The sequence below is a fragment of the Eublepharis macularius genome, chromosome 9, assembly GCF_028583425.1.
Source record: "Eublepharis macularius isolate TG4126 chromosome 9, MPM_Emac_v1.0, whole genome shotgun sequence".
Taxonomy (NCBI): Eukaryota; Metazoa; Chordata; class Lepidosauria; order Squamata; family Eublepharidae; genus Eublepharis; species Eublepharis macularius.
The window spans coordinates 37,810,155-37,824,989 of record NC_072798.1 but is presented as its reverse complement, the minus strand read 5'-3'; the positions used below and the strand labels follow the sequence as shown (position 1 = coordinate 37,824,989).

Sequence of the window (14,835 nt, the reverse complement as noted above, 5' to 3'; positions counted from 1 at the left end):
TTGCTCTCCCTGCGCTGTATTTCTATAATTTCATTTTCTGCATTGTTTAATATGTCATGTTTAACACTGCTTTGTTTCAGATTTCTGCCATTCTAATTCTATTACACTACTTATTGAGGTCTCATCCTATTGATTAAATGGACGTCCATTGTGTAATCCATCATTATTTATTTACATAGTTTATATCCAACTTTCTTCCCTGATCCAAGCCACCAAGGCATCTAACAGATTCAAAACATGCATAATGAAAATACATCTTACAAAATATAAAAACATATTATTAAAACACTTAAACCAAACTCAAATATGCATACAGGACAATAAAATACACACATGCAAAAACAATTAAAACACAGGCCAGAAAGGAAGGCCTTGAGTCTCAGTAAGAATATAAGGCAAATAAATAAATACCGATGTTAGCTTTCGGGTAGAATTGCAAAGCAACACAGCTATCCCCTCTTTTTTTTGAATTTACAATTTTATTTTTCCAAAATATTTTTATTATACACACAAACAAATGAACAAACTTTTTTCTATAACAACTAACAATTTCAATATTAAACAATAAATAATATATAGATTAGGCAAAGATTGTAGACATTTTAATATAACCTAACATTACTCAAAATTAACAGCATTTATATAGTGACTTCAAAAAGATGTTAGTGCTTCAAAATAATCCACATTTTGGAGTTGTTGGATTCATTGATTCATTGTTGGTAAGAAATTCAAGGACAGGTAGCCATTGATTGAAAAAAATTTCATTATATTTTGATGTTTCTAGTTGTGTAATATGGTTAGCTAACTTTTCCAGTATAAAATACTCCCATAGTCAGCTACGCCATGTTGCAGTTGATGGTGGGTTGTTGGATTTCCAGCTGGAGGCTAGAACAGATTTAGCTATAGACAGTAGTATCATAAGGTATTTCCTAATCTTTGGAATTGATGGGTTGTTCCAATAGTTCAAAAGCACTATTTCAGGAGTCATAGGTACCTCATATCCTGTTTTTTATAGACTTGATTGTTGCTTTCCAAAAGATTTGTATATATCTGCAATCCCACCAGCAATGCATAAAGCTACTTATTTCTTCATGTTTTTCCAGCATTTGGGTGAATTTGTATGGTTTATGTGATGTGTTTTAAGAGTCCTATACCAGTGAGTTAAAATCTTTATTTTTTGCAACTTGACCTTGAGGATCTTAGATGTAAAGCTATGTGACTTCTAGATTTCTTTCCAGATTTCCTTTTTTTTTTGAAAAATTTTTTATTGGGTTAGAATCCGTTATTTTTACATTTACATTCAATTTTCCCCAAATTTTTCATTTCTAACCCCCTCCCTTTCCCCCCCTTTTGTTGACTTCCAACAGTTTTCCAACCCTTTGTCCCTTTTCCCTTACTTCTATTAAATTCCTCTATCTAAAACAAATATATATTCTCCATTATACTAAGCAGTACATCCTTAACTATTTTTCTTATTATATACCCAAACTGTAAGTCTTTGTTCCATCTTAGATAAGCAATTTATCCCATTTTCCAATTTTAAATATTTCTATATATCATAAACCATAAAAACCTTACACATTTAAATCAAACAATTTGACTTATTCTCTATATATTACTCATTCTGTCTTTTTATAGTAATTCTATATAACTCTCATCACATAGTCAATCAATTTGACTCGTCTATACCTTCAGACATTCAGTTTGGTGCATTATACAAATCTTATCAAAGAAAGAAAATATTGTTGGTTACTCATTCCTTATATTTAATCCTTATAGTTAATTATTTTCTGTCAATATTCTATTTATTAACCTATATATATCTATATATATGTCAATCTGTTAATCTAACTGCTTATAATAGATTTCTTTCCAGATTTCCTCAGAACATCAGAACATTTTTTAAGTGGGCCGCTTCGTAATATAACCTAAGGTCTGTTACATTCATGCCTCCTAAATGGGTAGGCCTTTTAAGAGTTTCAAAGGAATTTTTGTTGTTGTTGTTCCACATAAATTTTATTAGGATTTGCCAATTTTTAAAGTTTTTAGGAACTGATATTGGTAAGACCCTAAATAAAAATTTGGGGAACACTGGGGATTTAATAATATTAATTCTTTCTAGTAGTGTCAAGTTTACCATGTTCCAGTTGTTAAATAGTGAATAATAACATTCGATAATAACACTCGATTTATATACCGTCCTTCAGGACAACTTAATGCCCACTCAGAGTGATTTACAAAGTATGTTGTTATTACCCTTTGAGATGGGTGTGGCTGAGAGAGCTCTGAGAGAGCTGTGACTAACTCAAAGTCACCCAGCTGGCTTCAAGTGGAGGAGTGGGGACTCAAACTCGGTTCTCCAGATTAGAATCCCATCACTCTTAACCATTACACCAAACTGGCTCTCCAATAGAAGATAGTGTTTGGTTTAACTCTGCATAATTACTTTTCATTAAATCTTCTAAGTTGTTTGGGACATTAATTCCTAGATATTTCCAGTTGTTTTGTACCCATTTAAATTGATACTGACTCTTGATTAAATTTTCTTGCTCTGCTGTTAAATTTATGGGGAATATTTTGCTTTTAATCTGGTTGATGGACAAACCCGAGACTTGAGCAAATTCTTTAGTTGTTACTTCCAATACTTTAAAGGAAATTTGAGGTTCTGACAGGTATAGTATCATGTCATCTGCAAACAGTGAGATTTTAAATCCCTTGTTTCCTATGCCAATTTCTTTGATACGTGGACAGTTTCTGATGTGCTCAGCAAGGGGTTCAATCGCAACTGCAAACAATAATGGAGAAAGGGGGCACTCTTGCCTTGTGCCTCTTAAAAGGTCAATTTTCTCCAATAGTAGTCCATTGATTTTAATTTGGGTAGTTGGAGAGGCATAAAGTGAACAGCTATCCCTTCTGACTTCACTGGTAGCAAAAGCTGTTTCAGGACAGTCCACTCAAATTTCCCATAGTGCAAAGACACCACTGAAACATCCATCCTTGCTTGCCAAAAAAAATCATAATGGTGTGGGGAACGAGCAGTAATATGCCAATCCCTTGAGGCAAGACTGTTCCACCATCAGGAGGTGATGCTACTGGTTTAAGCACAAGTGAGTATGACAGTAAACTGCATTTGTTGGAAAGGAAACAAGTGCTTATTTTTATATTCCCGCTGCAACATGGAAACTGCTGCAATCACACATGGCAGTGAACCCATGAGGCCATATGTGAGACCTACTCGGCATGGGGAATGCTTCCAAAACCTGGAGTTTTCACACCAGCAACAGATTCCTAGTTTAATGGGAAGTAATTCATACAGCAAATGGTTCTCATACAACATGACAGATACTACAGAGAGCCATTGCCACACAAAAGTGCTTCTAGCAGCTGACCATAATCTAGGAGTTGGCTTGGAGAGGTACACATACTACTTGTGAATGTAAAGAGTGCCACCTGGTGGGCCATTCAAGAATCCATAGATTTCTTCAGAAGCTACTATGGTCAAGGACACTGCAGTAGTTCACTGCAAATAGTTTCAAGAATGCAACTCTGAACAGGTTCCAGGACAGCTCTTGCAACCTGAAGGGAATAACAGCAGTTCTCAGCAGCTGTAGCACCATGATTTCTTGGGGTGCTTTCAAATTAGACATCTGCAGAAACTTAACTCAGTTTTGCTGAAGATGCTATCTACTCTGAACGCTGCTGCAACCAGTCCAGAGTGTATTGGGTCATTAATGTAACTTACATAGCATTGTACTCTGATTAATCAGTTGTATTATGTTTCAGTGGTTTTTCATTATTAGGTTGCTTACAAAAATCCTGACACTTCAGGACGAATGTTTTCTGAGCATATGCAGAGTTCCTTTCCCCTCTCTAAAAGATCAGGCGCTCTAACCTAGAGTGCCACACTAGGATGTGGAAGACCCATTCTGCCATGGATGTATGTATGACCTTGTATGCCATGGATGACGCTGCCATGGATGATGCTGTATGACCTTAGGCCAGTCATTTTCTCTCAGCCTAACCTACCTCACAGGATTGTTGTTGTGAAGATTTAAGGGAAGAGAAAAATGTTGTTATAAGCTACTCTGTGTCCCCATTGAGAAGAAAAGCAGGTGACCAACACTGTAACATCCTAATCAGGCCAGTAACGCTCTGGCTGGATAGTGACTTTACCCACATGGAGCCATTTTACACGAATTAGAGGGGGGGGGGGAAATCAACTCAAACGCTTATCTGCGAACAATTTTCCTGAAAAACCGCCCCAAACTCAAGCTCTCGTTGTTCCAAGTCCAGGGGGGAAAACGCTGGAAGAACACCCCCCCCCCGGAAGTCGCGCGGTTTTCTCAATTATAAACCGGATAATTAATCATTTGCCAATTAAGGGGAGGGAAAAGAAAACAAACATAGCTACAGTCCAATGAGGGTACAGGAAGGCAGGACCTTGAGAGCAATGGGCCAATGGAAAAATGGGAGAAGGTAGGTTTAAAAATAAAATGCTCCCACATAAACAACACACCGAGCCGGGACGCCCTCTTTTGCACGAATGCGTCTGTGTAATTGTAACTCGTTATTGCCAGGCCTCTAAATAAGGTCGTAAAATAGCGCGTACTTAAATGCTGTGTTTTCCCTTAACCTTCTTTCTCCTAAAAATGTAAAATGCATAGGAACCATCTGATGGCAGATGATGGGGCTTATCGGCACGGAGAACTCGGAAAGCGCAGCTTCCCCAGTACAGATAGGTGCGTCGCCTGACGGATTTCTGCCCGCCACTGAGTCCCACCAGGAAAGCAAAGATCTCATGGCCCCGAAAGCATCAATTTAGGGGGTCTGGAACTCACTTTATCACACACACACACACAAAAGCAGAGAAATGAATTAGGCTTGTGCCGTGCACGCACGCCGGAATGCAAAGCCCGTGCGTCTGCGTTCCGTCTTTCTGCTTCATTTTACGCCCTCTCAGCCCTCTTCTGCACTGCAAACCCGCTTCGTGCAGGGGATGCACTAAACCTGAATGTCAAGAATCCCCACTGGGGCGCGTGGGCCTCGCGATCCCGCACAAGATCCTGCGTTTCAGGTAGGCAGCCGTCTTGGTTTGCAGTAGAACAGCCAGATTTGAGTCCAGCGGCCCCTTAGAGAACCACAAGATTTTCCGCCTTCGAGAGTCTTGAAGGGAGCTTTGCCTGCCGAAAGCTCATACCTTGGAAATCTTGTGTCTCTCTAAGAGGCCGCCGGATTCAAATCCAGAAGCTCCTGCACGTTTCCTCCCTAAGAAGGCCGGCTTTCCTTTCCTCAATTTGCAGGTTAGTACGCCTTGCTGCACTGTATCCGGGAACGCAGTCGCTCCAGGGCCGCTCTGTGTACTGCGCCACCCGGAGCAATGGTGCGTGCGAGCCAAGGCTGGGAAAGGACCGAGACATTCCAGCGCCTCCCGCTGCCCGCAGTCTTCCGCTCTTAAGCCCAGTCAAGGCGGGTGTTTTTTTTCCTCGTCCCTCTATGAGCGCGGGGAGGGGGGAAGGGAGAAGCTCCAGGGCTAGCTTCGGAGGCGGAGGAGCCGGGACCGCTCCGGCGCAGGAGCAGGTTGCTGGCTCGGTGGGAGGAGCTGCTCCGCCAGGTCCGGGGCTCGGCGCGGCCCCCGTACGCCCGGAGCCTGACAGGCGCTCCCGAGAAGGGGGCGGAGGCTCGCGCGCGCCTGGGAAAACGTTGCGCAGGTTCTAAAATGGAACGTTGGCGGCGGTGTGATTGAGCGCGCGAGGGGTGTGAGTGAGTGAGTGTGTGTGTGTGAGAGAGAGAGCGAGACCGACCGAGAGCGCGCGCGCGAGAGAGCGTGAGTAAGTCCAAGCCCGCGCTGCAATAACAGCGGGGGAAAGAGAAAAAAAGCCGAAGAGCCCGCGGCACGCAGACGGACCCCGCACTGAATCTGGAACAGCCGCCTCCTCATTCCTCCCTGTATGGAGCTTTCCGCTATCGGGGAGCAGGTGTTTGCGGTGGAGAGCATCAGGAAGAAGCGCGTAAGGAAGGTGGGTTCTCTCTGCTACCCCACGCCTTCACTCTCCCGGGCGGCAAGCAGAGATTGCGCGGGGGGGGGGGGGACCAGTATGTTTCTGCATCTTCTCTGAGATGCTATCCGAAGCAGGAACCGCGTGGGCTGCTCTGCGCCTGCTTATGGGGAAGTGTACAGGGACCACCCGTCCCTTCTCCATTCCCTTCTGCTGCTGCAAAGAAAGCTCGCATCATCTTACAGCTCCCCAGACCCATGCCGTGGTGCGAGTGGGGGGCGTGGTAGGTCGTAGCGCCTTCCTGCCGGCAGGGGGCGGCAGTGGAAGTCCCGTCAGCTTCAGGGCCTGGAAGGCACGTGCAGGGTTGGCTGTCAGGCTCCAGATATGGTTGGGAAGTCGCAAACAGTTATTAGGTTACCACGTGGTGGGGACCATGTGTGGCCAAAGGTGGTAGAACTTCTCCAAGTTAGATCTTTGAAAGATGCTGATGTGGCAGTGAGTTATAGGGGGCTTGCTTCTGGGTGAGGGTGCCTAGGATCAATGATAGGCTAACGCACCCCATAGGACAATGGAAGTGGTGCTCCAGGGGATACAGCCCTGGCTACGTAAGGGATCAAATGTGCTGGTTAAAATTTGATCGATGTGGAACTTTAAAAGGCTCTTTGCCTCATCTGGAACTTTCTGGCTTCCTATGTTCTCACTCCTTAAAGTCACAACAGTGCGTGTGGAAACAAAAGATCTGTGTATTTTTGAAGTCAGGTTAGCTTTAGATAAATGGTGGTACCAAAGGCATTACTGCACTTTAGTTGAATACTGGAAGATCCAGGTTTTATTCCATCATCTAACATTGGTGTTTTGTCTACTCTTCCTTAGACCATTAAAGTTGAGCATGTAGCTTGAATGCTTCTTCTGCCTTCTGGTTGCAGAGGGGCTGCTTAATATATCCCCTTCTTAGAGGTTCACTAACCTGTCATTTGTGGTCGAAAATGTAACCATCTCCTTGCGGAGGAGCTTGTTACAACTTGGGCACGGACGAACACTTAATTTTCAGTGTGGTGACTCAAAATTTCCCTAAATGTAAAATAACATATATTGGCGGCAGCAGGGGAGGGAGTAGTTCAGTCCAATATTTACAACTGTCCCAAGATCCTCTGCTGTTCATAAGACAGCCTTTCCCTAATTTTAGAAATATAAATCTTCCCATCCAGAAAATGGAGAAGACATCACTCTTTTAAAACGTGTCATATGATGATAATGGTTGAGCTGTCTTACAGTGCCATCTTAAGCAGAATTGCACCCTTGACTTCAGTTGACTTAGAAGGATGTAACTGCCCTTAGGGGGGCACTGTTGAGTCCGGTGTCTCCTTGTATCTGCACAGTCCTCTGCTTTGCTTTGGAAGTCGCTGTCACAGAATCAGATTGTAGTGTTGCTTCTTGCAAGTATAAAATGCACATTTCCTGATGGTACTGGTTTGTTGGAAGCTTTCCCACTCTGCCTTCCTAACTCCTCTATATATGGTGAGAAATGAAGCCGTTGCTGTAACCTTTTTATCATGCTGTTGGGGCACCTGACCTCATGTCTTGAACTGACTGGGAGAGGTGGTGGGGCCAGGTTGGCATTTCATTTTCTGGCCCAGTGGAAGTATATACTCGCACTTCCCCATTAGTGATGTACACTGCCTTGGACAGGTCTGACTGATGTGTGCAGGAGCCATTCCTGTAGCCCAGTCCCTTGCTCTGAGGCTTCATAGTCATGCTATAGAGACAGTCATTATTATCAGATTAGCTCATGTTGTAAATAGAGAGCATACCTTATCTTGCTACGAGGACTTCTGGGTCAGGGAAGAAGGAGGGTGGTAAATACTGAGCAAGCCATACAACCTGACAACAAGCGGAGATGTTTTCTTAGAATAGTCCAAAGGGTCATTCTGATTTCTAATAATTCCTTCTTGTCATGGGTGTGCATGCAGAATTAAGCCCTGGAAGCATTTAGAAGAAGGTCTGGAGGGTGAATGTATATCTCTGCATGGTGAATTTTAGGGGCTTAATTCACTGAGGAGAGGCTTACATTCTGAAATGTGGTGAAGTGGGCAAATGATGTGACCTGCTGTTGGGGCACACCACCTGCGGACCCAGTTATTTCACCTTCCTGCTGTGGGGCTTAGTCAACTGTTGATTTTGTTTCTTCTTTCTATAGGGTAAAGTGGAATACCTGGTGAAATGGAAAGGATGGCCCCCCAAGTAAGTTTTGGGATATATTTGCAAGCATGTTAATAATCTGTTTCCCATGTTCTGTTTTTCTGTTGTTCCCAGTTCTAAAAAGAATACTGTTCTGTATCCTCTCTTTTCCTGGCCCAAAGTCCAATAACTGTGTTCAGCTAATAGGCTCTGATTTCTCAAGCCTCCTGTTGGAATACTTGTCCTCAGGGTGTTGTAGAAAAGTAATTAGCTGATGAGCAAGAAGTTGCTTTCATTCTAATACTTCAAATATTTAAATCTCTGTCTTCCCCCAAACAAAAAAGTTTACATCTGAACTAATCCCACTGAATTTGATCTGAACCTCCCTGAGTCTTTTGGATAGTGCATGTTATATATCCAGATAATAAATAAATACATTGTAATTACTCCACTAGGGCAACAGTTTTTAGAACTGCAGCATTATGGAGCAATATGCTTCCAACATCACATTGATAAATATTTAGCTGTGGAGTAAGTTCTCATCTGCTCCCCCTGCCCCATCTTTGGCTGAGGCAGAGTCTGGCATTTCCTCTTTCTTTTAAGAGCAGAGGCACTTACATTTCAGACTACTAATACTGCCTAAACAACCACAGGATTGCAGCGTTGTGTTTAAAGCTACTTAACAGTCTCCCAGTAGGTCACTGCATTTCATTAGGGAGCAATTGTTCCTGCTTCTGCAATGTATAACAGGGTGGAAGATTAATATAGCTGTGAAGTCATTACTTTATATTTTTGTCTGTGTAAAGAAAGTGTTCCTGTTAATCCAGGCATATAGCCATCTGCAGCCTTCTGTCCACATGGATTGTACTATGGATTGAGTAGCATCTTGCATATTTAAGTGTACAAAGAGACTAAAAGGCCAGTTACTTTTGAATCCAGCCCTGGAGTTGTGAGCAAATCATCTGCAGGACCTATTGGCCTTCTTGTTCACTATCAACCCAGGTCATGTTTGCTGAAAGAGTTTTTTCTCCTTGGAGACCTCCTGATTGTACATTCTTTCAGCTGTGTGTACTGGATTAGTAATTGCGGTACTGTCCAGCTCATCAGCTAAACACTTCCTGCAAGATGGTTTCAAGTTAAATTTGGGGTTGATTTATGATCTCTAGTGGGTGAAGGCTGCACTGTTGTTTCTTGGGCCTGGTATCATGGCTTACATTATTTTTCAGAAATGCAAAGCTGTTGTAATTTTAACATAATGGCCGGAAACATGCCTGCCATCCATTTCTTTATTTTATCCCTCTTCCACCCCTCGTCCTTGAGTTTCCAATTAAAGCCCTCCAAATACAGGTAAGAGCTCTCACCCTGCTTTCCTAGACATACCACAGCAAATGGGAAATTTTCCTAACAGCTGACTGTTGTGTTCCTTTAGAACTCTTCTCTCTGGATTCCATAGTGTATTTCAAAAGTGATTTGACAATTACATGTAAAGTTTTGTTTATGTCCTACTGCTACATTCTTTGCACAGGTTTTCTGAATATTTTGCAGACCGCCTAAAAAGCTACAGCATATCTCATTGTTGTTACTCTTGAATTCTGACACATTTCTTAGTTTGCTTTTCTTAGTCTTGATCTCTGTTCTTGTCTGGTATCTGTGTCTACTGTGCTTGATTTCCTTCCCAGTTATTCTACTTTCTCCACTTGGGGAAAGAAGGCAGATAGTCCCTAGTTGCAGAGCTGCTTGGCTTGTAGTTGTCTTGTTCTCTTCCCTTCCTCCCCATCAACCCTTCTGGGTGCTTTTCCAAAAATCTGCCTGCAGGCCCCACCCAGCTGAGCTCGGAGCCAGGGATTTGAAGGGTTATGGCTCTGAGTCAGCTGCAAGCTTGTTTACAACTTGGGTTTGAAGTAGCAGAGGGAGGGGGAAGGAGGAAGGAGGCCACGTGACCCGTATTTTCCAGAATGCGTGGTCTGCAGTTCTGCTGCAGTCTGGCCTCTGTGTTTGTGTGTAGAGTGTGTGTATCTGCGTGTGGCGAGAGCTGCACTGTTTTTCTATATGCAGTGTTTTCTCACTGCAGTCAAGCAAGAAGCTGAGCTGCAGAGGAATGGGCAACACCCATAGGACGTGTTCCCCCCCCCCCTAATCCTAATAAATTCCCTATCCATTCCTCCTCCCATGTGCTTCCTCAAAGAGATTCTCAGGCTCCCTTTCATTCACTGCTTAAAACAGATGCCAAAATCTACTGCAGCGGGAAGGTAGAAAAGAACACCACCATTTGCTCAAACCATGTATTTTAGCTTGGTAACCTGAGGCTATTGCTGCAGTCAGCTAGAGTGAAAGGTGGGGGAGGGAAGACACTCCAACAAGAGGGCAGGGTTGAGGGATGGTGGATGATGATGATGATGATGATGATGATTCCACCTTTGTCATTGAGATCCATCATGGATTACATACTGCTAGTGAATATACTATCAATAGCTAGAATATTTTCAGAACAAAAATATAATAAGATCAAAGTTAGGACATTTAAGGGAAACAGATACAGTAGGGTATAGTAACTGCAAATTAATAATAACTAATAACAGTGAAGCTGTAGCTATTTATAACTTCCCCCTGAGAGCAAGGGTATGAAATGTAGCATCTTTAAGTAATGTATTATTTGCAGTGCAATCCTAAGCAGAGTTGCACCTTTTTGACCCCATTGACTTAATTGCTTAGTTTGCAGTCTAAATATCACACCTAATATTCCCTAAGCCACAGGGCAATTTTAAAAAAATCTACATTCATAGGCAAAGCATGGGAGGCAGATCCTTATTACTCCCATTTTATTGTTGTATCATTGAGTTTGTGATACATTAATGTGCCTAAGGCTATCCAAGGGGTCCAATGCTGTGTTGGTACTTGAATCATGTTTGTTAAAAATCATTAACTCCCCACCCTTATAAGTCACTGAAGGGTCGTTTAGTATTTTTGCTAAAGAGTTCATCATTTTTTTATGATTTAATTTCTTTTTAAAAAACATTGACTATCTGTGCACGTATCCCATCCTCAGAATCCTCCTTCTTCCAAAAAGGCATAAATAGCTGTCATTTTTCTGTATATGTTAACTGACTTTTCCTGTCTGATGCATAGTTGTATAATTGTTGTGTATAATTGTTGTGTTTACATTTGAACACAACATGCCCAACTTTCCAAAGCTGCTTTCCCTTTATAGTTATTGCTGTTTTTCTATTTCTTTGCTATAACCACTTTCAACGTTCCTTATGAATTTCCTTTTTACATACTTTCTTGTATCTAAAATTTGTATTACTGTATGTAGAAAATACTATTGAAAAAAGATCTTGCAGAAATTCTCCTTAGTTGTGGCAATTACAGTGCAGTCCTATGTAGAGTTATTCCCATCTAAGCCCCTTGAATTCAGTGAACTCAGACTGACGTGTACAGGATCGCTCTGTTGACATTTGAACTCCCTTTACACATATAATTGTATTCTTCTCCCTCTTCCGTAATTCAGTTTGCTGATCACTTTCCCATTTTCTCCTATGAGCATCATAATCAAGTAGCTGACCTTTTGTAGGTCTTCAGATGAAATAATAAACAGTCAAACTCTGTTAATGTTCTTTCTAAAACTCTTTGCCAACACATTACTAATATGTAGGTATTGAAGGTACTTGGCCTTATGTTTATCTCTCTTTTAGCTAATGTCAAAATCCTATTTCCAGTAAACAGACCATAGATTCTTGTTAGATGAGCTTTCTGTTCAGTTTCTAGCAGTGCAATCCTAAGAAGATTTACTCCAGTCTAAGACCACTGAAATCCATGGGTTTAGTCTGGAGTAACTCTGCTTAGGATAGCACTGTAAAAGAGCTAATCTCTTGATGAGAAATCTGGGCCGTGCTTTGTAGAAACATCTTGGAGGAGACAGAGAGGAGCTGGTTTTGGTCATCTAACTTGCACTCACAGTTGTAATCACATGTACAAAAAATGCTCTCACTATTGACAATGTAGTGACTAGCAGGGGGCTACAGACTATAACAATCTCTTGCTATTCTCTGCATTGCATTTATATCAGGGCTGTTCACACAATAAAAGTAATATTAGTCTGTCAGATTTGCGTATGAGAAATGACAGTGAAAAAATGTACCCTTCTTGTTTTCTCATGGGACATTGTTGAGTCTCAGTAGGCACCAGTTTAGAAGGGAAATAGATGTAGGCCAAGAATAAGGCAGTAGATTTTATGCCCAAGAATGAGAAGAACTCTTGTCTGTTTCTGACTTTTACATTTTTATCCTCCTCTTCCTCCAAGGAGCTCATGGTAAATGTAGATTGTTTTCTACACCCTCTTCCATTTTATCATTGCCTTGACTCTGAGAAATAGATTAGGCTGAGAAGCAGTAACTGGCCAGAGGTTACGTAGTGAAGCTTATGGCTGAATGCAGTTTTGAGCCTGGGTCTCTCCAGTCGTAGGCTGACACACTTTACTGCTGCACCAAGCTGGTTTTTGTTTGATCCGCTCATTTTATATGTTCATTATTTTTGGGTAAGAACATAAAGGCAAAAATTAAGTGCTCAGCTGTAGATTGATCTTCAGCTGATGTGGGGAGTAGGTGCCAAAATTTGAGCAATACTAGTGGAGGCCCACTTTATTGGAAATTATTTATGATAGATTTCTTTTAATGTTCTCTGTTAGATACAGCACGTGGGAGCCAGAGGATCACATTCTTGACCCTCGCCTGGTGATGGCTTATGAAGAGAAGTAAGAGTGTTTCCTCTTTTTCTCTTTTTGGAAGATTGCACCCATCAAACAGGTCTAGGTGGGCTATATTGGCACACAGATTTATCTCCTGCCTTGCCAAGGGCTGAATGACTTGTGATACTAAGTATTCTATAGAGCAGGCTCCCACCCTTGGGCTGCAGTTTAATTATCCGGGAGCTTAAGCTAGCTGGTTCCCAGGATATAATGGTGGTTCACTTAACCTGCACAAGAAAGGAACAATGATCGTATTTCCAGCTACCTGAAAATTCTAAGGCTCAATCAATAGGTGTCCATATCTTCCCAATAATACGTTGTTGAAAATGCATAAATGATGTCCTTTTCTTGGCGTTGTTCTACCTCTGACTCTGTTTCATTGGCTGCCAATTGTGGGCGGTGAGGAAATGTTAATGTGGTGATGTTGTGTCATGCTACTTTCTTCCCAGTTTCACATTCCCAGAGAGGCATAGCGGGAGGGACAATGTAGATTGGTGGTACTGTGTGTTCCCATAATGTGTATTTTATTCTAAAATACCAGTTTTTTTGCTTCTTATAATGACAATTAACATTCACTATGTACAATCTTGATCCTCTTTGTAAGGACCTTTAGAGCTCTACAAGAACTGCTGGGAAAATACCCATATAGTAGGTTTTACTACCTGCTTGTGTGTACAAAAAGTGTTGTGAATATACCATGCTCTATGTTAACCAAATGAAACCTCTAGAAATCTTCTGTGTTCTCAGGGAAGAACGAGAGCGTGCCTCGGGTTACAGGAAGAGAGGTCCCAAACCGAAGCGCCTCTTGCTGCAGGTAACTACTGTTTGATGTCCCTTCCCGACCCTCTAATATCATACATCAGAATACAGCTTTAAGAATTGCAGTGAATTTCTCTGTAGAACCAAAGTCTCTCTTGGTGGGCTCTTTAAGACTAAGAGTGCCTTTCCCTGCATCGGCATATGATAAGGTGAGCACTTGTCTGCTTGTGTCAATTCCCCAGTAGAGGTTTTGCTTCCATGCAAATAATCCTTAAAATAGTTTTTCATCTTGAGTACACTGAATTAGTCTTTACTTCATAGTAGGCAAATTATGGTCCAGGGTCAACATCTGGTGAAAGGAAGCTTTATAGTGTGTTGAAAGCATTGGTTGTAGACTACATTGTCCGCTAATGGGATGATGTTCCTGGAGCTTGTTAAACAACTCAAGGGGACCTTAAGAGCCATTAAGAGCAGCTGAATAGAAAGAAAGGGCCACATCTGAGTCTCTGCCTACTTTTGAGGACTCGGTGGTGAATGTCCACTCTTCCTGTATCCTGTATCCAGTGCTGGAAACAGGAAGTGTCAGTATTCTACTGAGAGCCCTCAGAAGTGGCAGAAATCTACCTGTGGCTTTCAAGTTGAAAAATTTCCTCAGCTCTGCCTGAGAAGGTGTTAATATGAGTCACTGCAGCTGTTTGTATATGCCCAGGTACATCCCACATTTTCTAAGCTTTTTTTCCTCCCTGTTTGCAGAGGCTGTATAGTATGGACTTGAGGAGTGCACATAAAGGGAAAGAGAAACTCTGCTTTTCTCTGTCTCGGAGGTTTGGGGGAGGAGGAAACAACTTGGCAGGGACCAAGGGAGGGCAGGCAGAACTGTCCGAGAAGAGCGGGGGAGGAGGGGTGCTGCCTTTCCCTCTTCGGAAGCAGAACAAGAACCAGAAATACTTACGCCTCTCACGGAAGAAGTTCACTCGCATGTCAAGCCTGGAGAACCGCAATCGCCGCCGGGAGTTTTTCCTGAAGGAACCAATGGCATTAGAAGACAGGCAGACCCCCAGTGACTGGGATGAGGCCACACAACCTGCCAGCAAAGAGGGTAAGACTTGGTAACGTAACCAACTATATCCTCATAGCATGTGAACAAATCTGCCCCAT

The 14,835-nt window shown here is 42.3% G+C and overlaps 1 protein-coding gene across 3 annotated transcripts in view; it reads left to right on the top strand.

Annotated features, from left to right (window-relative positions):
- The first annotated feature begins 4,982 nt into the window (after positions 1–4,982).
- CBX7 (chromobox 7) overlaps positions 4,983–14,835 on the top strand; it is a 20,294-nt gene continuing 10,441 nt past the window's right edge. The window contains exons 1-5 of one of the 3 annotated variants that reach the window (XM_054988196.1): positions 4,983–5,074; positions 8,194–8,237; positions 12,859–12,924; positions 13,666–13,732; positions 14,431–14,776. In XM_054988196.1, coding sequence (XP_054844171.1) covers positions 5,012–5,074; positions 8,194–8,237; positions 12,859–12,924; positions 13,666–13,732; positions 14,431–14,776 — 586 coding nt within the window. In that variant the 5' untranslated portion in view covers positions 4,983–5,011. Of the gene's footprint in view, positions 5,075–5,647; positions 6,018–8,193; positions 8,238–12,858; positions 12,925–13,665; positions 13,733–14,430; positions 14,777–14,835 lie in introns of those variants that run through there. The other 2 variants (XM_054988195.1, XM_054988197.1) reach the window with 2 other exon arrangements.